The sequence below is a fragment of the Marmota monax genome, unplaced genomic scaffold (genome assembly GCF_021218885.2).
Source record: "Marmota monax isolate L192 unplaced genomic scaffold, Marmota_monax_Labrador192_F-V1.1 WCK01_AAM20220418_F8-fsc00062, whole genome shotgun sequence".
Lineage (NCBI taxonomy): Eukaryota > Metazoa > Chordata > Mammalia > Rodentia > Sciuridae > Marmota > Marmota monax.
In genome coordinates, this window is record NW_026695221.1 from 10,719,265 (window position 1) to 10,744,343 (window position 25,079).

A 25,079-nucleotide genomic window follows, 5' to 3' on the forward strand; every position below is an offset into this window, starting at 1 on the left:
TCTAAGAAGCTTCCTACAGGCCAGCTTTCACTTTACAGCTGGTACAGGAAGCTGGCTATACCATCTCCTGTGTGGTCTCCCCTCCATGACGGAATGGGCACTGGGGTTCAGGAGGCCAGTTTTCTAGGCCTGGCTCTCCTAATTACCATGTCACTACTGCCTCTTGGACTACAAAGTGGCTATAAACCCAGTCTTGCCAACTCACAAGGCCTCACAAGATGTCAGAAAATGGGGAAAACACCAGGCACAGTGGTACAAATTTGTAACCCCAGTGGCTCAGGAGACTGAGGCAGGAGGATGGTGAGTTCAAAGCCAGCCTCAGCAAAAGTGAGATGCTAAACAACTCAGTGAGACCCTGTCTCTAAATAAAATACAAAATAGGGCTGGGGATGGGGTTCAGTGGTCAATTGCCCCTGGGTTCAATCCCTTGTACCTCCCCTTCCCCTCTCAAAAAAAAGAAAAGAAACTGGGGAAGACAACAGTCAAATGTACCAAATGAAAGAGACTAGGTTCTGTGAGCATGGCCCTTCAACCACACCTGCCCCTTCCCACACCCCTCAGAGCCAACCAGTGTTGACTGGGCTGCTACAGGCCAAGCTCTTTTTGTGTGTGGTAGTGGGTATTGAACGAAGGGGCACTTTAGCACCAAGCTACATCCTCAACCCTTTTTAATTATTTTGAGACAGGGTCTTGCTAAATTGCTGAGGATTTCAGTAAATTGCTGAGACTGACCTTGAACTTGTGATTCTCAGCCTCCCAAATTGCTGGGATTACAGGCATACACCACTATGCCCAGAAAAAGCAGACATTTTAACTACATTGTAACTTCTTTAATCCTTCAGACATTCCAGGGAGTAGATATTATTATTATTTTGCAAATGAGAAAACTGAGTCTCAGCAACACACAGCTGATCCTCCAACCCATGCCCAGCAATCTTTCCAGTGTATCGACTGCCTTCTCCCAGAAACAGAGAACTGGGAGGCTCACTAGTGGGGTCTGTGGGGTCCACTCACATTCAATGAGGAAGAGGAAGGTGATAATGCCCATGATAGCTGTGATGACACCAGGAACAATAAATGACAGACCCCACTCTTGGTTCACCCAGATGCCGGCGATCAGGGAGCCCAGGATGTTGCCCACAGATGTATGGGAATTCCAGATGCCCATGATGAACCCCCGCCTGCAGGGGAGGGAAGGAAAGGGAAGAAGTGTAGAGAAAGTAATGACCCTGGCCAAGATTGTAAGTCTGGCTGCCCACAGCCTCTAGGAGGTGCCCAAGCTTCCTAGACTTGCAAAACCCCAGAGACACAGTCAGTGAGGAGGGGGAGGGCTGGGCTGTCGCCAAGCAGGCAACTGGTCTGGGCTCCACCCCTCTTTGCCAGCACCCTGAGCAAGCACAGGTGAGAGCTCTCACCACACAGAGAGTGTGGAGCCCCAACTCTTTCTTCCCTTTTGCTGCACCATAATCTTACTCTAAAGCAGAGGTCCTCAACTGGGGAGCAATTGTGCCCCCCCTTCTGGTAACATCTAGAAATTTGAGGGTGTCATAATTCAGGGTTTGCTCCTGGTACCTAGTGGGAAGTTGCCAAGCATGCACTAAGCACTGTCTAATAAGCACCCAATGACCAAAATATCAATAGCTCTGAGGGTGAGAAATCTTGCTCAAAGGCAACTTTTTCTTTTTCTTTCTTCTTTTTTTTCAAGATAGCAAAAAGTTTACACCAATTTTAAAGGCCTCTTTGTGTCTTCTTTCAAAATGGAAATTCATTCTTTTTGAGAAAAAGTATAACTAAGGTTGCCTTAACTATGGGTTAAATCCTCATGGACGACAAAAATAGCACTGCTCCCATGGAAACATTTGTGTCTCAGCCTGTGGACATCAACCAACTGGAGGAGGCACTCTCTACTCTTTCCCCTGAGTTTACACCAGAGGGCCGTGAGTAATCATCTCAGTAGTCCCAGCCCTCAAGGTCCTTCCCACCCTCCTCCTTCGTCATACTCACTTCCCTTTCCCGAACCAGTTGCCGACACAAGCCACCACTGAGGGCCAGCCTGTGGTCTGGACAAGTCCATTACAGATCTGTAGGGAGAGAGGATGGAGGGTGAGAACAAGCCTGGGCCATGCTCCACAGCCCTGGGTGGAGGAAGTTCAATGTGACGCTGAGGGGCCCTCCACACCCTACACTACAAACCTTGCCCTTCCCTCACATGCCTGTCCACCCACACCCCAATGTCATGAGCTGATTTCTCCTCTAGCTCAAGACTTAGCAGAGACCAAGCCTCTCATGCCTTCTGAAGGGATCTCAGTGCTGTGTTCAGGGCAGATTTACTGAGCTAATAATTCATGGCTGTTGGGTGTACAGTGTGATGGAGGGAACTGAACTGGGAGCAGGGAGTCCAGGTCTCCATCTGTTGTGACCTGGGGACAGATGGGAAGGACAGTGGCCTCTGGGGTCCTTTTAGTGATTGGAATAAAGACCCAAGGACAAGATGGAGATTCGTACCTGGATGAGCACAAAGTACCAGAGTACATGGATATTCCAGAAATATCCCAGGCCAAAGAGGGAGGTGAAAAGGCCACTGAGCAGCATTCCAGCTGAAAGGTAATAACGGAGGGGGAGCCGCTCCCCAAAAATTCCACTGGAGAAGAAGTAGTTAGATTTATGGTCAATATCCTTTATGTCCACTACCACTTCATTTCTCCCCTAACCCCAAGCCACTGAAAGTTTACACCAATGACCTCTGTGCTGTCACATGTCAAGGCTGACCTCAGCCCCCACTTCCTGGACTCCTGCCTTTTTTTTCCCCCCCAATATGGGGAATTGAACCCAGTGTGCTCTCTCACTGAGCTACATCCCCAGTCCTATTTTATTTTATTTTGAGATAAAATAAAAAAGGCTAGCCTTGAATTTACAATCCTCTTGCTTCAGCCATCTCAAGTAGCTGGGATTACAGGCATGTGCCAAATACCCAGTCAACCCCTTCTGCTTTATTTGACACTGCTGGCCATACAGTGAAGGCACTGTTGCTCATCTCCTTCCCCTGTGGCTGGCCATTCCTTGTCAATGATTTCCCTGTGGGAGCAATCTCTTGCATCACTTTTACGTTTTAACTCTCACCTATATGCTCAATAGTTCCAACTGTGTATCTTCAGTCCTGATCTGGTCCTCAGAGTTATAGGATCATATCCAGACACCTTCTGGACATCTTTACTTGGATGTCCTCAAAACATTAGAAATTCTACACTTGAACTGAATTCCTCTTCCTCCTTTCACCACTCAGGTCCTTGGCCTGATCTCTGATCTGAGAGAAGTGCACCACCAACCCACCTGGCTGCTCAAGACAGACCAGGGAGCCACAGGAGGCTCTGCCTCTCCTCACTTCCCACCTCTCACATTCAGTCTCTGAGGCCCACCATTCTACCTTTTTAATGTTTGCAGTGCTAGAGATTGAACCCAGGGCCTTGCACATGCTAAGTATATGCTCTGTCACTGAGCTGCATGCACAGCTGCTTTCTGCTTCTTAAATTATTCTGCAGTGTGCTGACTCTTCCATCTTCATTACCACAGTAGGAACTCACACTCAGCAGCTTGGTCTGTTGTAAAAGCTTTTTCTGGGCTGGGCACAGTGGCACATGCCTGTAATCCCAGTGGCTCAGGAGACTGAGCCAGGAGGATCATGAGTTCAAAGCCAGCCTCAGCAACTTAATGAGGCCCTAAGCAACTTAGTGAGACCCTGTCTCAAAATAAAAAATTAAAAATGCACTGAGGATGTGGTTCAGTGGTTAAGTATATCCCCTGGGTTCAATCCCTTGTACCAAAAAAAAAAAAAAAAAAGCAAAAGCCTCCCCTTGGTATGATCTATCTTGCTCTCCCTCACTTCTCCCTCAGATTGATCTATCCTGAAACAAACCTGGGGTAAAAACCCTCAATCACTTTCTCTCCTCACAACCTGACACACAGGCCTTTGGCACATGACCTCATCCTTTAGTTCCATCTTATGTTACTTCCTTGGAATCTCCTCTCTGGAAAACCTGTTTCCTCACTTGCCTTATTTTGCTCATGCTGTGCTTTCTGCCTAGATCCCCTTCTCTGCTACCAGGCCCATGACCTCTTTACCAGTTCAAGACTCATATCCTCCAAGAAGCATTCCACAACCCCATCTTCTCCAATCCCCCTGCTTGAACTCTGTAAGTATTCTGAACTCCAGAGCACCTGATGGCCTTCTCTATCCTAGAGCCACCTTGCCATTTTGTAATTAGCAGATGATGCCTGGGTCGCCCCATTAGGCTGTGAGCTCTTTGAAGGCAGGACCCTGCCTTATTCATCTGTGATTCCTATCAGTGAGCTCCAAACTGGTTTTGCCAGATTCATGCTTGCTGGGCTAACCTTAGACACAGCACAGGATAGGAGCTTCCTGGTATCTCCACATCTAGGGCCATCTTTAGAGGGACCCTGCTTCACACCCACAAATGCTAAGTCAACTCAAAAGGGGCATCTTGAAAATCTTCCAGGAAAAAGGGCAGCTAACAGTGGGAGTCCACCAGGTAAAGGAGCAGTCTTGGAGGCCACAGTGAGGAAAGGAGGCTGATGGTTTATGCACAAGTCTTGGCCTCACTCCTACCTAGGGAGCAAACAGCTTTCACCCTTCAGCCTGATGCCCCCAGATTAGACAAGGGGAGGCTGCAGTTCTGAACCATTCCACTCTAGATGGGCACAGGCTCTGCCCCTCTTTACCTGATAAACATGCCGATGGCATAGGCCACAAGGAAGGCATTATCCACAGCCCCCAGTAATTCCTTGTAGTCATCTTTATCTGAAAGCAGACAGAAGAGACAGAAAGTTGACTGCTTAGCTTCCCCTGCCACTTGGAAGCCCTTTTTGGCTCTGGGTAGCCCCTTCTTGAGGAAGAGGGAACAGGAGTGGAGAAGAGCAACATGTTTTTACCAAATGGACTCCAGCTGCACCACGAGGTATCATTTAAACTGTGGGTATCATTGATGGGTTTGATCAGCTCTGAGCAGTTCTGGTGCAGACGGCTCTGGGGAGGCAATGATTTGCATAGGTCAGGGGTCATCTCATCATCCCAGACCCCACTCAGCCCAGAGAAGAGAAGGACCTCCTACCCCAACACACCAGCACCACTGCCTTTCCCCGCTCCCCCAGATTCCTTGTTCCCTTCTGCCCGCACCTTCCTTAACAGTGACTGAATATAGGGAAAGGTGGCTATCTCAGACTGGTAAGCAGGACAAATAGAGCCCAGGATCCCTGCCTTCTCATCCCATCCATACCCCCAACACTGAACAAACTCAAAAGAAGCACATAGGGAAATATTCCTGAGGGGGGGGGGGGGAAAGAGCTACTAACTTTGAGTATCTGCCAGGGGGGAAGGAGTGGTCTCTGTGACCAGAGAAAGGGAAAGAGGCAGGTAATGGCCTGAGGACAAGACCACTCCATTAAAGTGCACATCTGCTGGCCCCAGCATGTCCTGCATTCTCCATTACTACCCAGCCTCACCTTGACAATGCTGATTGGCTTCCTGGACATGTGATAACAGGTATAAATGAGGAAGGTGAGCAGCAGGGTGAAGCCACGGAACCTGCAGAAGAAGCCAGGCATCTGGGTCAGCAGGAAGCCAAACCCCAGCTGGGAGCTGCCTCCAGCCTGTGCCTGCTCTGGTAGCCCCAAGGCCTAAGCCCCACTTACTCTTTATCTCCAGGTTCCCTTTTAGACACAAATTCTCAGGGGCAGAGGCCAGGGGGAGGCTCAGAACAGCCGGGCAGAGGACAGATTGCTGGGAGCATTATCTCCCTGGTTTCTAATAGAATCCTGAGGTTTCTAATAGACTGGCCAGTCACCCACACCTTAAAGGGAAGCACCTCCCCTGCTCCTGTTGCTTTCCAGCCCCTTTGTTTCTCTGTGGCCTAATCTAGGCAAGGGCTTCTGGGTGTCTGTATGAGCCACAGGGATGGTGGCAGGGATCTGGGATGGTTTTGTTTTTGCTTTTATTGGGGATTGAACCCAAGGGCACTTAATCACTGAGCCACATTCCCAGTTCTTTTTTTGTATTTTATTTAAAGACAGGGTCTCACTGAGTTGCTCAGGGCCTCACTAAATTACTGAGGTTTGCTTTGAAATCATGATCTCTCAGCATCTGGAGCCACTGGGATTATAGGTGTGCTCCACCACACCCAGCTGGGATGGTTTTTAAATGTCAGAAACATAGGAGTGGGAGGGAACTGCAGAGGAAGGAGGGTCTGTCTTCAAAGTGAGGTCAATAGTCGCCTTGAGCTTGGAACACAGCAGACAGTCCAGGCCTCAGTTGGAGATGAGTCAGCTGGGGCAGCTGGTGACAGAACCCAAGTCTTCTCCTTCATAGTCTCAGGCTGGTCCATTCCACTGGACAGAAAGATCATTCTTTCCCTCTGTGGCACACACATCCCATGTGCCCTCTCCCACCTCCTGCCTTGCATCTCATCCACTGGCCTGGGATGGAAAGAACAGTCCCAGTCAGACACCAATCAAAATTTCCACTGCAGCCTAGGCCTTTTTCCTCTCCCAAGGGTCTGGGGAAGGAAGAGCCTGCAGTGCCTGCCTGAGTCACTGTCTGCTTTGACAGCAGGCCATCAGCTGAGCCAAGTCAGCAGCTGCTGAGAACCAGAAAGAAAGTGGAAAATAGACCTCAGAATGGGGGTTGGGATGCAGCTCAGTGGTACTGTGGATGCTTACAATGTACCTTAAAAAATGGTTCCCCCAGCCTGAGAGAAATATCCAGGCATTAGGAAGACCCAGTTCTTTGGCTCATCAATTAAACATCTCATGAGAAGTGTGTAAGAGGGCTCTGGAAATCTTTGTATCCCTTAGTTCCATGAATCTAAGAGTAGATACTAGATGCTCACTCTGTCCTCTCTGGGAATCTACACCCAAACCCCAAACTCACTTCCCTCAAACATGTCATGAAGCAGTGCAGGCTCTCACTTGTGAAATAGAGTATTTCAGCAAAGCCCAAATTTGGGTTGGGCTATCAGTTCCCTTCTCACTTTACCCCTGGATTTGCACTTCTTAAGAGGGTCTCTGTCTCCATTCTGTCCATTTTAAGTTTTTCTGCTTAAGAGAATGAAGTTACACATGGCCTTCTCCATTACTTTGCATAAAATTTTTCAGTGTCTTTCCATTCCATCAAAAATGCAATTCCAACTATGTAGTCTGGATTTCACTGCCCAAAGACACCTGAATGGATCACAGGAGTCTTCTAGAGGCTTGAATTCTATTCCAAGTGCCTGACTGGTGACTGACATTAGCAGTTTAGTGGCAGAAAAGTTTTCTGGTTCTACTGGTTGCCATATGGCACACAACTCCTAGTTTGGGGATTTCTAGAAGCTGAGGTCAATTTTCTGAGAGAATTTGGACAGGGTGTCTAGTTGACCTTCTACAAACAAGGAAGTAGGTGCAAGGAAACTTCACCTAGAGAACATCAATGCTGCCCTTGCCTGGGATGCTGCCTCATTCAGGGAAAAGTTGGAAAGACAGAGACACCTGTCACTCATTTATTGGGTAAACATTTTCTGCCTCTGCTTCACTCCTCAGTTGTACCAGAATATAGTATCAACCCCATCCATCTCACAAGACAAGTGAACACAATATCCTCCTATGCTCATCTCTAGGTCTCTGTCACTATCACAATAGTGACAGATCAGATCCTTTCTGGATCTGAAAGACCTCCAGGACCTCCCCACTGGGGCCCCTGAAAAGCCAGGCAATGGGGTCTTTGCCAGCTATGGAGCCTGATGTAGCCAGGAGGCCAGGCTACACTTCAGCAGGCACACCCAGCCCTCTCAGGAGCTGAGCAGAAACAAAGAGGGCCCAAAGGGATAGCCTGGCTACCAGCAACCCTTCCGTTCCCACCCCCACTCCCCAATAATACCATACTGCTTCACTCCCACATGCCAGGAGCTGCCCACCAACACCTCAGCCTACCCTCCTTGACTTTCTCCTAGTTATGGTCCCAGCTATACCTCCTCATCTGCTCCATGTCCCTTTCCTCCAGAATCCTTGTGCTTTCCAACTCCAGGTAGGATAACTGTTCCAGAGGACAGACATATTCATGTCCATTTCTAACATCCTGATTCTCTTGGCAGAAACAAGACTGCTTTTCTGCCGACCCATGTGCCTTCCATGTCCCAGGTGTCAGCCTAAGGATCTGGAAATAGCAGGAGGAATCATAAGAAGGATCTTTGCCCTGCTGGAACTCACATGTGAGTGCAGGATAGACAAAGTCAGTGTGACTGTGCTATAAAATAAAGAAGTCCTGCCTGACACTGGAGCATAGAGGAGGGACACCAGGCCCAACAGAATGGGAGCAGTGTCTTTCAGAAAGAGATTCCAGTGGTGAGGCTTCAGTTGTATCTTCAAAAAAAAGCAGGAAGAGGCCAAGTCAATCATGGCTGGGCAGAAAGATATGCCAGGGAGAGGAAGCAGTTTGTGCAAAGGCACTGAGGCGTGAAATAACACTACCTGTTTAGGGAACTTTGCATGGCTCCGGATATCTGTAAGGTGGGACTGAGCCAAATATAGACGAAGTGGCTGGAAGGAGGCAGAGCCAAGACCAAGCAGGGCCTTGGGTGCCAACCAACGGAGTTTGGGCTATTTCTTGAGGATAGAAAGCCACTGAGGGACACCTAGGTCAGGGTGCTCTGGACAGGAGCCAGGTGAAGTCCTAGGAACACCCAGGCTTCTATCCTGTTGATTCTGGGGGAAGCCCCAGCTAGCTTTCCTCAGTGCAGGGTCTGTTCCCTGTGTTTTTTCTACCTGCCAACTATCCCAGGGGCCACAGCAGCATCTTGGGCCCCCCCTAGGTGTGTATTTCAAGGAGTTGATGTCTATAAGAGAAAACAGCAAGGACTTAGAAATCAGGCAAAAGCTGGATTCATTCCTTAAACCTTTTCACTCCTCTAAAAAGCAGTTTATCACCTTTCTCGCAGAGCTACCGACAGGTTAGAGTTACTGACAGGTTTTATCACATTCCTAACACCCAGTAGGCATTTAAAAATAGAAGTTAGTATTGCTTCAGACTTAACAGATGAGGAAGAAGAGCTGGAGGACAGAGACAGGCCTTGCTGCTCTGTCACTGGTACCAAACTCTTCTAGACTGTGATTTCTAGAACCTGGATTCCAGCCCCTTCCCCCACCTCTAAAGGAGGCATACCTGGGTCCCCATGAACACAAATATCTGAAGCCAATAGCACCCTCACCTTGTCTGGGGTGGATGGAGTGCCTATGGAGAGCCTGCAATGGTACAAAGAAGTGACTCTGACCTGCTGAGGCCTTCCCACTTTCCCTCAGAGGCAGACAGGAGGATCAGCAGGGTCTACACTGGCATGCTGTGATTTTCCAGCCCTCTCCTCCTTGAGAGACCTGCTTGACCTACACCCAAATTCCTAGAAAACCTGATCTCCAATGAGCAGAGTGGCACACACCTGTAATCCCTATGGCTTGGGAGGCTGAGGCAGGAGACAGTTCAAAGCCAGCCTTAGCAATAGCAAAGTGCTAAGCAACTCAGTGAGACCGTCTCTAAATAAAATACAAAATAGGGCTGGGGATGTGGCTCAGTGGTCAAGTGCCCCTGAGCTCAATCCCCAATACACCCCACCCCCCAAAAAGAAAACTTGATCCCCAAAGTGAGCAGGAGAGTCGTGATTCCTGGATCCAGGGGTCCTTAGCTGTGCTGTGTGATGCTAAGTCTGGCATTGGATTCCTCTGGGACTTCCAGCCTGGACTCCAGATGGATGGAGGGGTTGAGCTCAACGTCACACCACACTGGCACAGTGCATGGAGGGGCAGGCCTTCTCCTAGTCTGATGCTCTTTCCATGCAAACTTGTCAGGGTGTTCTCAAGAAAAGGCTCAGGTATCATCATTCAAAGGGGCCTGAGGACATAGGTCAGATTAAGGGCTGGGTTAAACTGAGTCAAGCTTATGAACACACACTCAATTTGCAGGCCAGAGAGCTGACGCTCTCCTGCTGTGGGTGGGACCTGGGAGGTTTCACTTCTCTTCACAAGCCCTTCCCTTGAGAATCAAGGGGCCCCAGAAGGGGAGCAGGGTACAAGGTATGCACAACTGTGAGTAGAGGGATGGCAATCCCAGTGTAGGACCAGGCTGGGCAAGCAGGTCAAGGGCCAAGGGTGATGAGGTGCAAGGCTCGCAGGTAGTTCCAGGTGGGGCTTGCTGCCTCATTACCCTCTAAATCTGTTGACAAGAGGTGGCACTTCTTAGAATCCCACCTCCCTCTACCAGATACTGGTTACTGAATAACCAAGTCAGATAGAGAGGGGGACTAGCTATCTCTTAATTGTTAGCTGACAATCCAACTTATTCTTTCAAAGGAGCATGATAATGGCTTTATTGACCATGTTAAGACTTTGCACTAAGAATGCATCTGGAATAGGAACTGGGCACAGAGCGTGCCACAGTAGCAAGAGATAAAAAATAAACTGACTGACCCTGCAAAGGACCTATCACCACTAATACTAGAGCAAATATACAAATAAATAAAACAACCAGTAAGAACAAGTACAGCTGAGGGTCTCTGACCTTTGGAGAAGATAGAAACAGCCCCTCTTTCTGAAGGCCACTCAGTTATCCCCACCCTCTGCATCTACCTTTCTTGCTTTGCAACTATTTTTCTAACAGTCCTGTCCACCAGCAAAGCCAATGGGGACTATAACTCCCTCAGTGACTGATCCCCTCACCCTCTTCCTCAACCAGGACTTTCTGGATGGTGTCTGGGGCTGCCCTGGAGACCACACAACAGGGTGCACTGGCTATATCTGCAGGTGACCTTGGCACTTGCCCTGAGGAAATGGAACTTGGTGGCCCTTTTGTGGGTGTGCCTGTTCTGGGGTCAGCAGGTCTAAAAAGGATAGAGGGCTGGGCACTATAAGAACCAAGCCAGGGTCAATGGTAACATTGCCACCACCCCTGCACCCTTACCAAGCCCTCCAGACACTAGGAGATATCCTAGTGGGAAAGGCCTGCTGGGAACAGATAGCACAGGGTCAGAGTCCAGAACCAGACTCCCAGCATACAAGATGGGACAAGGGCATGCCAGGTCTGGGAGGGCGTCTGTGGACCAATGGTACAAAGCTTTCTTAGGTCAGGGAAATCCTATGCTTCTTGTCCCCCTTTCTATAGGTGAGACTTGGGCACCTGCTCAGAGAGATGAAGGTGACCAAGGGCCAACCAGCCAGTCCCAGAGCCAGGGAATCCTCAAGATCCTTTCCAAAGAAGGAGCCACTAGTCATAGCTGTGGAAACCCAAAGCTTCTAGATGAAATTAGTGGATAAGATGAACATTTTTTTTTTTTTTTTTTTAGGAAAGAGGAAAATATAGGCTAGATGGCTTGCTTGAGGAGAAAGCTGAGTAGAGGAATCCTGTGTGCTCAGACAGAATGAAAAGGCACGGCTTCATTTCATTTTGACAATCTGGGTAGCTGAGCAAGAATCCAAATTCGTGGGGCTTGGCAGGGTGGCCAGCAGGTGTAAGTTCCATTTTCTTCTGAAGCAAGGCTGTGTGAACAGCACAGACGGGAGTGTGGTGATGAAGGCAGAGCTATGAGATGAGGCCTTCCCTGTTAGGTCCTCTGGAGGCTTCACCTTGACTCACGTCTCCTGAGCACAAAGGACCCAGGGATGATCATGGCAGAGACTAAAAGGAGAGCAGGAACACCACCCACTACACAGCCCTCATACACATTCCAACCTCACAACAACCAGATGGGGGAATCCTGGGCTTCAGGGGCACAAATCCTGGTGTCTGACCTTGATTTTGCTGGTCTTCTGGGACTGTCCAGCTTCAACCTCAGCACCCAACTGGTTTATTTCAACTGAAGAAATAAGGCCTTAGCCAAGCATATAGACTATTCCAAACTCCTTGCTGCCTTTCCGGTCAATCTCTGAAGCCTGAGTCAGACAGCTCCACCCAAGCCAGTGAGGTACACACCAGTTTGTGTTGTAAGGAGGGAAAGAGGAAACAACAGGGCAGAAGAGGAAACACAGAAAGCAGCTGCGAAGCAGACTGCACTCACAAGCAGTTGGGGGAAGGGACTGCAGGGTCACATGCTCAGTGGGGGAGGAGGCTTAGTGGATAATGGGTTGCTCCTCCAGGTCCTGCAGGATCCTTCATTCCTTCTCACAGCAGCCTCTGCTCATCATAGCTCATCTTAAGCAGCACTTTCTGCTGCCTGTACCAAGCACCTCTTTGTAGGAATCAGGAAAGTAATTCAAGCAAAAGCTACATGGATAGCATCTGGGGGGTGGGGGGTGGGTAAATCTAATCTAGGGCCATGGCAAAATAGGGAAAAGGACATCAGACTTAGGCCAAAAGAGGCTGAGTTTTCATATCTGGTTCTGCCACTTACTGTGACCTTGAGCAACTTGTTTAGCCTCTCTACTTCTCAGTTTGATCTTCTTTTGAAAAGGAGAATGAATGCCTGCCCAAGATTGTCATAAGGATCAAATGAAGTATAATGGATGTGGACGTATCTGGCATACACAGTATTTCTCTGGGTGTGCATTCCAACATTTTTCTCCTGTGTCTTCCAAGCAAACTCCACAGAGCAGAATCATTTGTCCTAGTTGCAGCCACCAGTTTGGCCTAGTTCTTGTCTGGCCCTTGTGGGAAGATTAGGGTGTGGGGAAAATGGAAAATGTGGGAGTTCACAGCTCCTGCTCATCTTGCCTGTTCAATCTGCTCCCCCTCCACACCCATTCCTGCTCATCCAGCTCCTGTGTCAACCTGGTCCCTCCTCCCACTGGCTTCACATCCCGAGTTCCCCCTCACAGGTCCCAAGAAAAATGCCCAGCCCCATAAGCAACAGCCACTGTCATTCCTCTGAAAAGATGCCCATGTTGCCAGCTGCCCCCAAACATGCCTATGCAGATGCTGGCGCAGAAGTAAAAGAACCAGCCAGTCCTGGGGTTAGGGAATCTTCTGGCATTCGGTAGCTCAGAAACACCATGACAGAAGGTCTGATAGGAGGAGGAGGAACAGTAACATCTGCCAGGCAGAAGCTCCTCACAGTTTAGGATCATGCTTAGAGGGAGCTGCTTCTGAACACCAGATGCCACCTGCCTCCAGCCTCACTTCCAGGGGCTGCTTCCTGGACACACTATGCGCCTGCTGGCCGGAGCCATTTGTTACTAGTCCCTAAGTAATGGCTTCCAGATCCATCAGTCAAAGTTGACCTTCTCCCCTGAGAGGGAATGAATCCCTTCCATCACAGAAATCTTCCAGTACCCAACAAATATTAAATATGCTAGGCACTGTGCTAAGTGTTTTAAATAGTTTCTTATTTAATTTCATCCAATCCTGTGATTTAGATACATTGTCATTTCCCTTCCATAGTAAAGAAAATGGAGCCTTAGAGAGATTGATTTGTCTAAGGCCAAATGGCCATGTCACTACCCCACACTATCATCGGTGGGACAGTGGGAAGACCATAGGTTTTAGAGTCAGACTAATCCAGATCCAAATTTCAATTCAGTCATTTACCAGTCATTTGTGATGCTGGGCTGGCTACATAACTTCTCTGTGCTTCATTTTACCCATATGTTCAATGAAAAAACTAATACCTTGCAGTTCTAAAAGAATTATAAATTAATAATGCCTGGCACATATTAGTAGGAAGAGTGAATAGAATAATCATTGATAACTAATGATTACTTAGTGCTTAATATGAGCCTGGCACCAATATAAGTACATGTAGTACCCCATTTAAACTTCACAACAATTTTATGAAGTATACTACTACATCCCCATTTTATAGATGCAGAGTCCAAGGCCCAGGGCCAATAACCCTCTAGCTTCTTATGCTCTTTTCTTTACCTCTGTTTTAACATTCTCCTTGGAGACATGTGAAAACAGTAAGATTTTTTTTATTGGTGCATTATATATTATATTATTTTACATAATAGTGGAATTTGTTGTTATAGAGTTTGTTTCTAATTTTATTTCAGACTGTAAGTACTTATCCTGTTTGCCTCCATTCCAGCCTATATTTTGTTTAACAGAGGTTAAAGATAAATTGGATTAACATTTAGCCATAGTAATACCATCTCTGAAGATGAAAAGCCACCATTTTATCAGGTTTTCTATACGCCAAGCAAATTATACTATAATCTCTAATACCTTATGTATCAGACATGTTCAAAAAGGCAGTTTTCTTCAAAATCAACTCAAATGACCTCTAAAAGACATGGCACATACAAAACATCACATTTTGACACTCAATACACAAAGCAGTCCCTTCAAAAATTGTTGATTGTGTGTACACAACCTGTTCCAGCTTTACCCTTACTTCAGAGAAGATAGGATCGTGTCTTAATTGTCTCTGCAGGCCTCAGAGTGAAGTGCAATAATGCACCTGCAGCACAACTACATCTCATTTGACGCTTGATAGGAATCCAAACCCATGCTCATTAGGAAGCAAGAACACCCATCAAGCACCCTCTAACAGCCAATGGAGGTCAAACATGTTTAAACAGACTATCATATGTATCTTCAAAACCACCTGATTTTTACTGGTGAAGGAAACTGAGGCTCCTCAGAGAGGTACATGGTGGTGAATTAGCCTTATTATGTTTTTAAACACTGGATAGATTTTTGCTGTTGTTATTTGTATTGGCTCCTTTTTGTTTTGAATACTACAAAAGCAAACAAATTTTCTTGTCAGTTGAATTATTTTTGTCATAATTCTCATGAGACTGTTCATACTTGAAAAATATCAGTAATAAGTTGACTAGCAGTTTTTAAATGTCATCTACAAATAGTTTTTATTTTGTTCTGATGCCTCCTAAAGACTTTGCAATCAAATAGGCCAATTTTTTTTTTCTTTTTAAGATTTTTTTTAATAAGATGGACACAATTTATTTATTTATTTATTTTTATGTGGTGCTCTGAGGATCAAACCCAGTGCCTCACATGTGCGAGGTGAGTGCTCTATTGCTGAGCTATAACCCCAGCCCCCCATTTTTTTTTATTAACAACTATTTCTGACAAGCACTTACTCTTGGGTACAGAGTTCTGATGGCACCACTTGAGCAACTTTGAGAACACACTAATGAATTGAGTTAGGAGTTCCTGGACTCTTTAATCAAGAAATGGATGTTTTTGTGTTCGACTGTTTTCGTGGTACTGGGGATTGGCTGAGGAGTGTTCTATGACCCAGCTATATCCCCAGGTCTTTTTAAATTTAATTTAATTTTGGTTCCAGGGATTGAACCCAGGGGTGCTTGACCACTGGGCTACATCTCCAGCTCTTTTATTTATTTTTTTAATTTGATACAGGGTCTTGCCAAGTTCCTTAGGGCTTTGCTAAGTTACTAAGGCTGGCTTTGAACTTATGATCTTCCTGCTTCAGCCTCTCCAGCCAGTGGGGATTACAGGTAATCACCACCATGCCCAGCTGCCTTTTTTACTTTTTGAGACAGGGTCTTGCTAACTTGCCCAGGCTAGCATTGAACTTGTGATCCTATTGACCTTGCCTAAAACAGATGGGTTTATGAGATTGCTAACCCAAGATTGTGTGGAACAAAAAAATTAATCATATGGAACTAAATGGACCAATGAGGGATGACTGTCATATGTTTGAATATTTTTGTTATGTTCCATTTCCAGGATATAAGTATTAGGAAGACCTTTGTCTTTTTTCTTAGGCGATCTGCAACCCATAACAATTTAGTAGACTTCACTTTTATAAATTGAAATGAAACATTAATAAATGTCTTATCCTTCCTATCTAACTCCTAAGAATTCAGAAACTCTATTGGTTCTTCTTGTTTTTCATGGTAATATGACTATTTGCAAAGGTTCAATAAGAATCTGTTCCCTGTTCCTCTCTGACTTTTTAAAAACTGACACATAATTAGAAAAATTGGTTATGTAACTAAGTCTTTGGCTGGAATACTGTGTTTGACAAAGATGTTCTCTTATCAGATATAACCAGCCCCTTTTAAAGAACTAAGTTTTACCTTTTGGAGCCAATACTAATAAAACACTTCCAAGAAAAGTAGCTTGCTGAGTTCCCAACCTTATAGGCAAAAAGGAATGTCATCATTTGTAGCATCCAGGAAGCTTAAGAGATTTGGGGGACCTTGAAAAGAGAGGCATTTGCCAAAAGTTATAAGAACAGCAAGTAAAACCTAGTGAAAACAGTTTCTTGGTATGGTTTATTAACCTCAGGACAATAAATAAGAAAAGACTTTAAAAGTCCAATCCAGGATTCCTCATGAAAACTTTTGGCAAAGCAAACTTAACAAGCTCTGTTAATTAATATTCTTGCTGTGTCTTAGTAAATAATGAGATCAAATCTAATGGGACCAGCTTTATTTTGTGATCAAGAATAATCTTTCTTGGAGATTATAATAATAATTATTATTATCATCACCAAAACAGGGGAGTCTGTGGAGGAAAACAAAACAGAACTATGCATTGTTCAGAGGATATACCTTCAATTTATCTGAATCCAGCTTTCACTTATCTGATTCTAGCTTTTCATTGACTTTGAGCTATTTTACAGTTTTTTGAAATGGTAGCAAACCAATAAAATGTCATGTAAAATATGTTTATGAACAATAATTCCAATAGTTTTCCATCCCAACCTGTGGAAAAAGTAGTGTGGCTTTAATATTCCCAAATTGTAAATGGGTATGTTCTTTGGATTCTGGTTTTTTAAATTGTGCTAAAAGGTACATAACATAAAATTTGCCATTTTAACCATTTTAAATGGCATTAAGTACATTCACATTATTGTACATCCATCACTCCTATTTTTTTTCAATTTTCTTTGCAAATTGAAACTCCATATGCACTAGACACTAACTGTCCATTTTCCCTCCCGGGATTCTCTTTTGAACCAATTATAACATCTTCTGACTTCTGCATTATAAATTTTTTTAAAAAAATATTTTTTAAGATGTTGATGGACCTTTATTTTATTCATTTATTTATATGTGGTGCTAAGAATCGAACCCAGTGTCTCACACATGCTGGGCAAGTGCTCCACCACTGAGCCACAACCCCAAGCCCTAAAAGAAAATCTTTAACAAGTTAATTTTTATATTCTTATGAAAGTCATGATCTTATCTTTCTGAAAAAAATATCATTTAATAGTCTCAAACTCAAAAAGAACCAGGTAAGTAATCTAAATGAATGAAGAAGGTTGGAAATGAAAAGTACTAACAACCAATTCAAAGTGCCTAGGTGACCAAGTGTCCTCATTTGCCCAGAACTGAGAAAGTTGGGAACGAAAGACTATTTTAAAACCAGGACAAATTTGTTGCCTTGAAAGTACCTGACCTATCTGACGTGACCTTTAATTCCTATTAATTTAATTGGGAATTAAGGCCTGGTATTAATATGTCATATGTTTTTCAAGAGAAGCCTCGAATTTGGCTATTTTTGTTAAATTTTATAAGTTGTAAATGATGGCAACCACCAAAATATTAAAGAAAAAAAATACACTACTGTGCAGATCAGGCAAAATGCTCCAAATTGCTCTGATGAAGAATGTCTGAAACCTGTCCACCCACCACCAGGCCATCACATGGCCACTGTGATCAGGAGGACATGTACTCTGGGAGCTGGCTCACCTGTTTGGGGGCGACCACCCAGCTGGGAGCTGTTACAGATACAGTCCCAAGTCTCCCAGGGCCTGGAACTCCTCCAGATAAGCTGCCAGGACCACTGAGTTCTGGTTTCTGTGTTACTCTATGGCTAAAACAAACTGAAAGGGACATAGAACAACTCCAATATATAGCCACCTTTTTGGTCCACCACCCGCGGCCTAGGTTCCTTAGTTAGCATGTCCAGATCCCCCAGGTGCTCAGGGCTACAAGAATGAGGCAGTGAGGCGGTCTGAGTATGTGCTCCTGTTTGAAAATGAGGATGGCAATGGCAAAGGGGAAAGTGTGGGGGCTCTGCCAGGCAGCCCATTGTTCATCAGTGTCACTGAGAAGTAGGAGAACGCAGTAAGGCAGGGTCTGTGTGTTATCAACCTTCCAGGTTGGTGTAGGTGAAAAAGCCCGGGGCCAGATCTTACCAGACCGTCCCTCCGGGGAGTAGGGCCACCGCGGACCTAGTTTGGCCTCCGGAGGCTACTTGGCGGTCCCTGCCCGCCCCTAGCCACGAGCTGAGGCAGCGCGCCTCCCTCCCCTAGCTCACCAGCTGTCCCTGGAGAAGGAGCGGAGGAACCAGACACCCGGAGCCAGGGAAGACCGCATCTTGCCTGGCTGGTACCCGAAGCTGAGTCGACGCAGGAGGGCGCGGAGTCTGCGCGTGTCCCAGGCCGGCGGTCAGCGGGGGTTTAAATGCCCCGCCGGCTGGCCCGCCCCGAACCACACTGCCGGAGCACTAGAGCCTCCGCCCCTTTGCACCTGACAGCCCTCGGAGCCCGGCAGAGCACAATCAGATGGGCCATCTCGCGGCCACGCTTACTAGGACCTGTTTTCTCGTATTTTGCCTCCCGGTCAGAGACTGACAGCTCTTGGTTTCCGGGCTCCTCTTTCTGCCCTGCCTGCACTTTGCGCCTCCCTACCCTCCCGGGAAATGAAAACAGCAATCCCAGGCCGGATCAGCTCTACGTGAGGATCCCGCCTAGCCGCAGCTGTCCCCGCAGCGCTTTCTAGCCTGAGAAGCAGTGGGCTGTAACAGAGACCGAAAACTGGAGCAAACTGGGGGCAACAGCTAACACCCTGTGCCGCCCTCATCTTACTGATCTGAATGCGGGCGCCCCCTTGGGAACTCAGTTTTTTCAGGGAGGGATAATATTTGGCCCCAGATCCCTTTTAGACTTCAGTTTCCCGTCCTCGTTCAGATTTTAAACTACTTATTGAGCCAGTCAGGTGCCTTTTCCCTTTCCCCAACCCCCTACTCCCTGCAGAGACAGTGTTGTGGTCACCTGCGCTCTCCTTTCTGGAGGCAAGCAGTCAGGCGGCAGTGAAGAGCTACCAGGCAGAAACTTCTGAGCACGTAAAAATGACTGCCTCTAGCACTGAAGATTTCAGGGTATGTTTCCACCTATAAAAAGAAGACATTGTGAGATCCTTGTACAGGAGCCCAAGGGTGAACTTAGGAAGGGTGGAAAGGGAAGTATTCGCCTGAAAAATAAACTTGTTAATAAAACATAAAATAGGAATGTGTCTTGTGCAAATGGGTTTCAGCCCTGACCCCACCCTGCCCCTAACTCCTAGGAGTGCCCAGGTCTGAGAGCAAGGTCGGGGTAGTGATGCAACAACTTCATCACACAGGTGAGGACCCAGAATAATGGGCTTGGCTGGTACCAGCCCTGGGATCAAGCAAAAAGAGGGTAAGCAAAGTTGTAAAACCCTCGGTAATGCCAGCAGTCAGGGGCATGGGTCTGGTGCCAGACATGAAGAGGGCAATAAGCCAAGGACAGGGATAAAGGGACAGAGGAAAGAAGAGAGACATGGAAGGGAGGTGCAAATACCAGGTCACATAGTACACAGCAAGCTGAAATCAAAGGAAGACTATTGTTAACAATGGCTCCTTAATCAAATCCCTCATTATGCCACACACTGTACCAAGGTGTCAAAAGTTTTGGAGAGGTAGGGAGGTGTAGCAGAAGTCCCTGCAGCCACAGTGTTGTGCTGTGGGAAAGGGAGACAGAGATTCTGCGTACCTGAGGTCACTGCTGTGCGGAGACTCCAGGGTGAAGCCACCATCACCATGTCTCATCAGAAAGCAAAACCTTCAACTGAGGATTTGGGGGATAAGAAAGCAGAAAATACATTAAACTAAAAGTCACTGGACAGGATAGCAGTGAGATTCACTTCAAAGTGAAAATGACAACACATCTCAAGAATCTTCATACTGTCATAGACAGAAAGTTCCAATGAATTCACTCAAGTTTCTCTTTGAAGGTCAGAGAATTGCTTACAAGTCAGATGAGTATTATCCAAATGGTTAGGGTGACTTTATGTCCTGGTGTGCCTAGGGTAATCCCAGGAGACACCTGATGTCCCAGAATGTATGATGGGCCAGCTCTGGGGTGAGTGACCCCAGGTGAAGGCTCCCTTTCTTAAAGGAGGAGTAAGCTGATTTTCCCAGGATGACAGGTACTTATCTCTAAGGAAAGAAAAGGATCAGATTGGAATGCAAATGAGCCAAGGAAAGTGCTGAGGCTAACTGATGCCACTAGGAGGAGTAGGGGACATCAGGAAGGATGGAAGAGACCACTTCCAGAGCCTCAACAGTGCTACCCAGACTCCCATAGTGTAGAACATTCGTCTTACCATTTCAGACAGAAAAACCAAGGATGAGGAAGGCTCACTTCTGTTCATTTTCATGCCCTTTGGGAGAAGCTGTTTTGTGTTTCTGAGAACCATGCTTGCCTGGTGCTGGAACTTTGAGAGGTATTAAGAATATGCCCCCATGGTAGTATGGCTGTTATTCACAGTATGCCAATAAGTAGCTGGGAGCAGGGCCAGTCCTAAAACAGTCTTTGCCTTGTGCCAGTTACTTCCTATGGATTCCAGCCATGTATCCCTGTTCAAAGGCCAGGATGGCAGCGGGAACATGCCAACTGACTTTGGAACCCTTTCTCACAAAACAAACAAACCAAAAAACCCGAATGGTTGAAAGACCTTCTGTACATAGACAGTATTTTAAAAGACATCAACATGACCACTGGTGATTCAAGATTGACAATTATTTTTAACCCATACCGTGTGGTAGTTAGCACATGAATGACCAATCAAAACCGCACACATACTCTAGCTATTGTGAACTGAGCTGCTATAAACATTGATGTGACTGCATCACTATACTATGCAGATTTTAAGTCCTTGGGTATAAACAAATGATTTTTCTCCAATAGAGTGGTTCTCACAAAGAGATGTGAGTATTGTAGGGACAATCCCACTACTGTGGGGACTGAAAATGAGATGCTATCCTGCTCTGCTCTCTGAAATTGTCAAACTGGTACCCTCAGACCACTAAGTTCTGGAGGGCTGGCATACAGCATGGTGGCCATGCTTACAAACCTCATACACTATCATCTGGCTAAGAGAATAGACCGTAAGTGTTCGCACCATGCACAAAGGGTTGCACATCCAAAACGCAACTTTGCAAGGCGTTGCATGGGGTGATTACCTTGACTGTGTTGAATACTGCACCGGGATGTCAAGGGGCCAGGTGGCAAAGGGATGACAAAGGGGCCAGACTGCCTCACTGGGGAGCTGTGAGTCAGTCGAGATCCATTTCATTCCGTGATGCCATCAGCAAGGAAAGTGCGCGGGACAGTGGTCAAACAACCAGCAGCCCATGGTGTAGAACCAGAGAAGAGGGCGGACAGCCTTGAAGCTGTGTGCTGTATGCCAGCCCTCCAGAACTTCAGTCCAGTTCCTAACAGGAACTCATTGCTTTCTGAAACTTCGTGAGCATGGTACCGGTTCCTATTGGGTGTTGATTTTATATCCTATTACTTTTCTGCATTCATTTACTAGTTCTAGAAGTTTTCTGGGAGAGTTTTTGGGTCTTCTAGGTGTAGAATCATATCATCATTAGCAAATATTGCTAATTTAAGTTCTTCTTTTCCTATAGTTCTTCTTTTCCTATATATATTACTTTGATTTCATTTGTCTGCCTAATTCCTCTGGCCAGTGTTTCAAGAACTATATTGAATAGAAGTGGTGATAGGGGGGGCATCCCTGTCTTGTTCCAGGTTTTAGAGGGAATGCCTTCAATTTTTCTCTATTTAGAATGATGGTGGCCTGAGGCTTAGCATAGATAGCCTTTACGATGTTGAGATATGTTCCTATTATCCCTAGTTTTTCTAGTGTTTTGAATATAAAGGGGTGCTATATTTTGTCAAATGATTTTTCTGCATCTATTGAGATGATCATATGATTCTTATCTTTAAGTCTATTGATGTGATGAATTACATTTATTGATTTCCGTATGTTGAACCAACCTTGCATCCCTGAGTTGAATCCCACTTGATCATGGTGCACAATCTTTTTGATATGTTTTTGTATTTGATTTGCTAGAATTTTATTGAGAATCTTTGCATCTATGTTCATTAGAGATATTGGTCTGCAGTTTTCTTTCTTTGATGTGTCTTTGACTGGTTTTGGGATCAGGGTGATATTGGCCTCATAGAACCCCTGCTTTTTATTAAGCAAGTTACAAAATTATTATAGCAAGAACAACTGGGAATAAACACAACTGATTCTTGGTAATAATATCTATCTTATGCAGTATAAAGAATAAAGCATGAATCCCAACTACTTGGTAAGCACACAACCATTAGAACATGGGGGAATGCATGTGTCTCACAGTATTGTAGCTATGAGCATTAAATGTGTCATGGGAACCATTCAGTACATATGTGTGTTCGTGGGGGGATAAATGGCATGAGATGGATAAGTATCTGTATTAACTAGCATCCTCATCTTTTATGATCTCTTACCATCTCATTATTGCTCTAAAGTAGAAGCATGGAATATTAGTTTTTTAGGATTATAACAAAGTACCACAGACTAGGTGACTTAGAAGGACATAAACTTATTGTCTCACAGTACTGGTACCTAGAAATCCAAATTCCAGGTGTCCAAAGGGTTAGTTCCTTCTGAAATTTCTAAGGGAGAATCTGTTGTATGTTTCTTTCCTAACTTCTATACTTGCCAGCAACCTTTAGTATCCCTGACTTGTGGAAACATTAGACCAACACCTGCCTCTGTCTTCACATGGTGTTTCCTCTCCTCATTTTAAAGATTGGAAGCATGGCCCTTTTAATAAGATGGATGTGGGGTGTGAATGCAATCTCAGGCAAATTCATCTAACTTCTCTGAGCTTCAGTTTCAAGGAAAAGGTTAACAGTAATATCTTCCTTGTCCTGGTTGTTATGAAGTGAGATACATTTCAGAAGACATAGAATAAATGGTGGTCACTGGAATTAAACTCAGGGTCAATGCAATAGCCTCTTTTTCTCTATCAAATTTGTATATTTTAGTACATAAGTGCATATAAATCTAGTGGCAAAAAGAGTATGATCATATTCAGAGAATTCTCAATTTATAAGCAAGATGTTAAGAGACCTAGATTCACCAGATATAGTGGTACAGGCCTGTAATCCCAGTAGCTCAGGAGGCTGAGGCAGGAGGATCTCAAGTCAAAGCCAATTTCAGCAATTTAGTGAGATGCTAAGCAGCTCAGTGAGACCCTGTCTCTAAATTAAATACAAAAAAGGGCTAGGTATGTGGCTCAGTGGCTGAGTGCTCCTGGGTTCAATCTCCAGTACTGAAAAAAAAAAATAGAACTATATCCCTATTCTACTTTGTTATGATTTCTTTTTGTTTTTTATCTTTCTTTAAGTCTAAAGAGGATAGATATGACCAGAGCTAGAGGAGTAAAAAATACTTTTTATTATTTTCCCCAGTATAGTATAGTAAATCAAGTATAGTAAATTTTATTCTATACTAAAAATTAAAATTTCATTTGTAAGACTATAAATAGGCTATAATATCTATCTTATGCAGTATAAAGGATAAAGCATGAATCCCAACTACTTGGAAGGCTGAGACAGGATGATAGAAAGTTCAAAGCTATCTGCACCACTTAGTGAGACCCTGTCTCAGGTGTGGTGGTGCATGCTTGTAATCATAGGTACTTGGGAAGCTGAGACAGGAGGATCACCGGTTTGAGACCAGCCTGGGCAATTTAGTGGGACCCTGTCTCAAAAAAAAAAAAGGAAAAAAAAGGAGGGGTGGGAGGGGAGAAGGAGTAAGAGAAAAATGTGGTGTAAAGGGTAAAGCTTGCATGTAGGAGTTACTAAGAATTATATAGTTTTTCAGATGAAAGGATCTTGAAGGTGCAGTTACTTAGTCATGATAAAAATATTTTCTTCAAACTTTTCAACCAAATAATCTAACATTTTATAGAAGCCAGGCTGTTTTTTGTTTGTTTGTTTGTTTTGGGGTTTTGCAAATGGCCTACTCTTAAATGGACCTTTGCAGTGGAGAATGGGGAGCTGGGCAGCATGAAGAGGAATGAGGGAGGAGTTACTGGGAACAGAAATGGAGAAATTATATTCCCCGCATGTGTGATTACTTCAGAATGAACCCTACTATTATATATAGCTATAATGCACTAATAAAAACATTAAAAATGTGGAAGTCATAAAAGATAAACTCTAAATTCTAAACTAAAAATCAATCCATGTAAGACAATTTGTGTAAGTATGTAATATGTGCTAATTGTTTCAAAAAACTGTAAATATATATACCTGCAAATGGATATGGACCAGCTCTGGAAAGCCACATAAATACTGACAGCAATAACTGCCTCTGCAGGAGGAGACTGGGAGAGTTACACTGGAAGTCCATATTTTTTGTGTATAATTACCTATTTTCAAAAATATGAATCAAATATTTTGCACTGATAAAAAAAGGGGGGCTATGCTTGGCTTAATGCTCTGCTATCCCTGACAAAATTCTTAATAACTTTTTTAAAAAGGAGCTCTGCATTTTCAATTTGCATAGAGCCCTGCAAGTGATATAGCCAAATCCTGTATATAATAGTTTTAAATATTAAGTTTTTATTTTTTTACAATGTGTTTTTCCTATATTTAAAAGCTGGATTAATGCAGTGAGAGCTACTTTTAATGGACGTTAACTTCTTTATAAAAACTGTGTGAGGGCTGGGGTTGTAGCTCAGTGGTAGAGCACTTGCCTCACACATGTGAGGTATTGGGTTCAATACTCAGCACCACATAAAAATAAATAAAAAGATATTGTGCTGGCAGCTGGAAGTTTGCTGGGGCCCCTTTGGCTGTGGCTCTCAACATCTCCCCCTCTCTGTTTAAACAACAAGCATGTGGCTTAGGGACCGTGCCTGTTAGGCAGTCCAATTCAACATATGGTCCTTACCCGTCATCGGATGAACTGACCTCTAGGCGTCAGCCTCCTGTCTTAGGTTGGTACCACTGCAATTGGATCATACCCGTCACTGACTACCGGTCCAGCATACAGCCATACTTGTGGATAGGCCTTTGCACCTGTGGGGG

The 25,079-nt window shown here is 45.1% G+C and overlaps 2 protein-coding genes across 7 annotated transcripts in view; one reads left to right on the forward strand and one right to left on the reverse strand.

The window, feature by feature from the left end:
- Nucleotides 1–18,545, reverse strand: part of Slc37a2 (solute carrier family 37 member 2) — a 36,916-nt gene extending 18,371 nt beyond the window's left edge. For 2 of the 5 annotated variants that reach the window (XR_009225752.1, XR_009225751.1), the window contains exons 1-7: nt 18,218–18,358; nt 5,518–5,599; nt 4,948–5,041; nt 4,738–4,816; nt 2,506–2,641; nt 2,005–2,081; nt 1,015–1,181 (exon numbers count right to left, since the gene is read on the reverse strand). Coding sequence is in view for 3 of the 5 variants with exons in the window: in XM_058575232.1 (XP_058431215.1) it covers nt 1,015–1,181; nt 2,005–2,081; nt 2,506–2,641; nt 4,738–4,816; nt 4,948–5,041; nt 5,518–5,599; nt 18,218–18,276 (694 nt within the window). In the remaining 2 variants the exon portion in view is untranslated. Of the gene's footprint in view, nt 1–1,014; nt 1,182–2,004; nt 2,082–2,505; nt 2,642–4,737; nt 4,817–4,947; nt 5,042–5,517; nt 5,600–11,817; nt 18,189–18,217 lie in introns of those variants that run through there. The other 3 variants (XM_058575232.1, XM_046432681.2, XM_058575233.1) reach the window with 3 other exon arrangements.
- Tmem218 (transmembrane protein 218) overlaps nt 1–25,079 on the forward strand; it is a 67,139-nt gene that overhangs the window by 36,941 nt on the left and 5,119 nt on the right. The gene's annotated exons all lie outside the window — the stretch shown is intronic.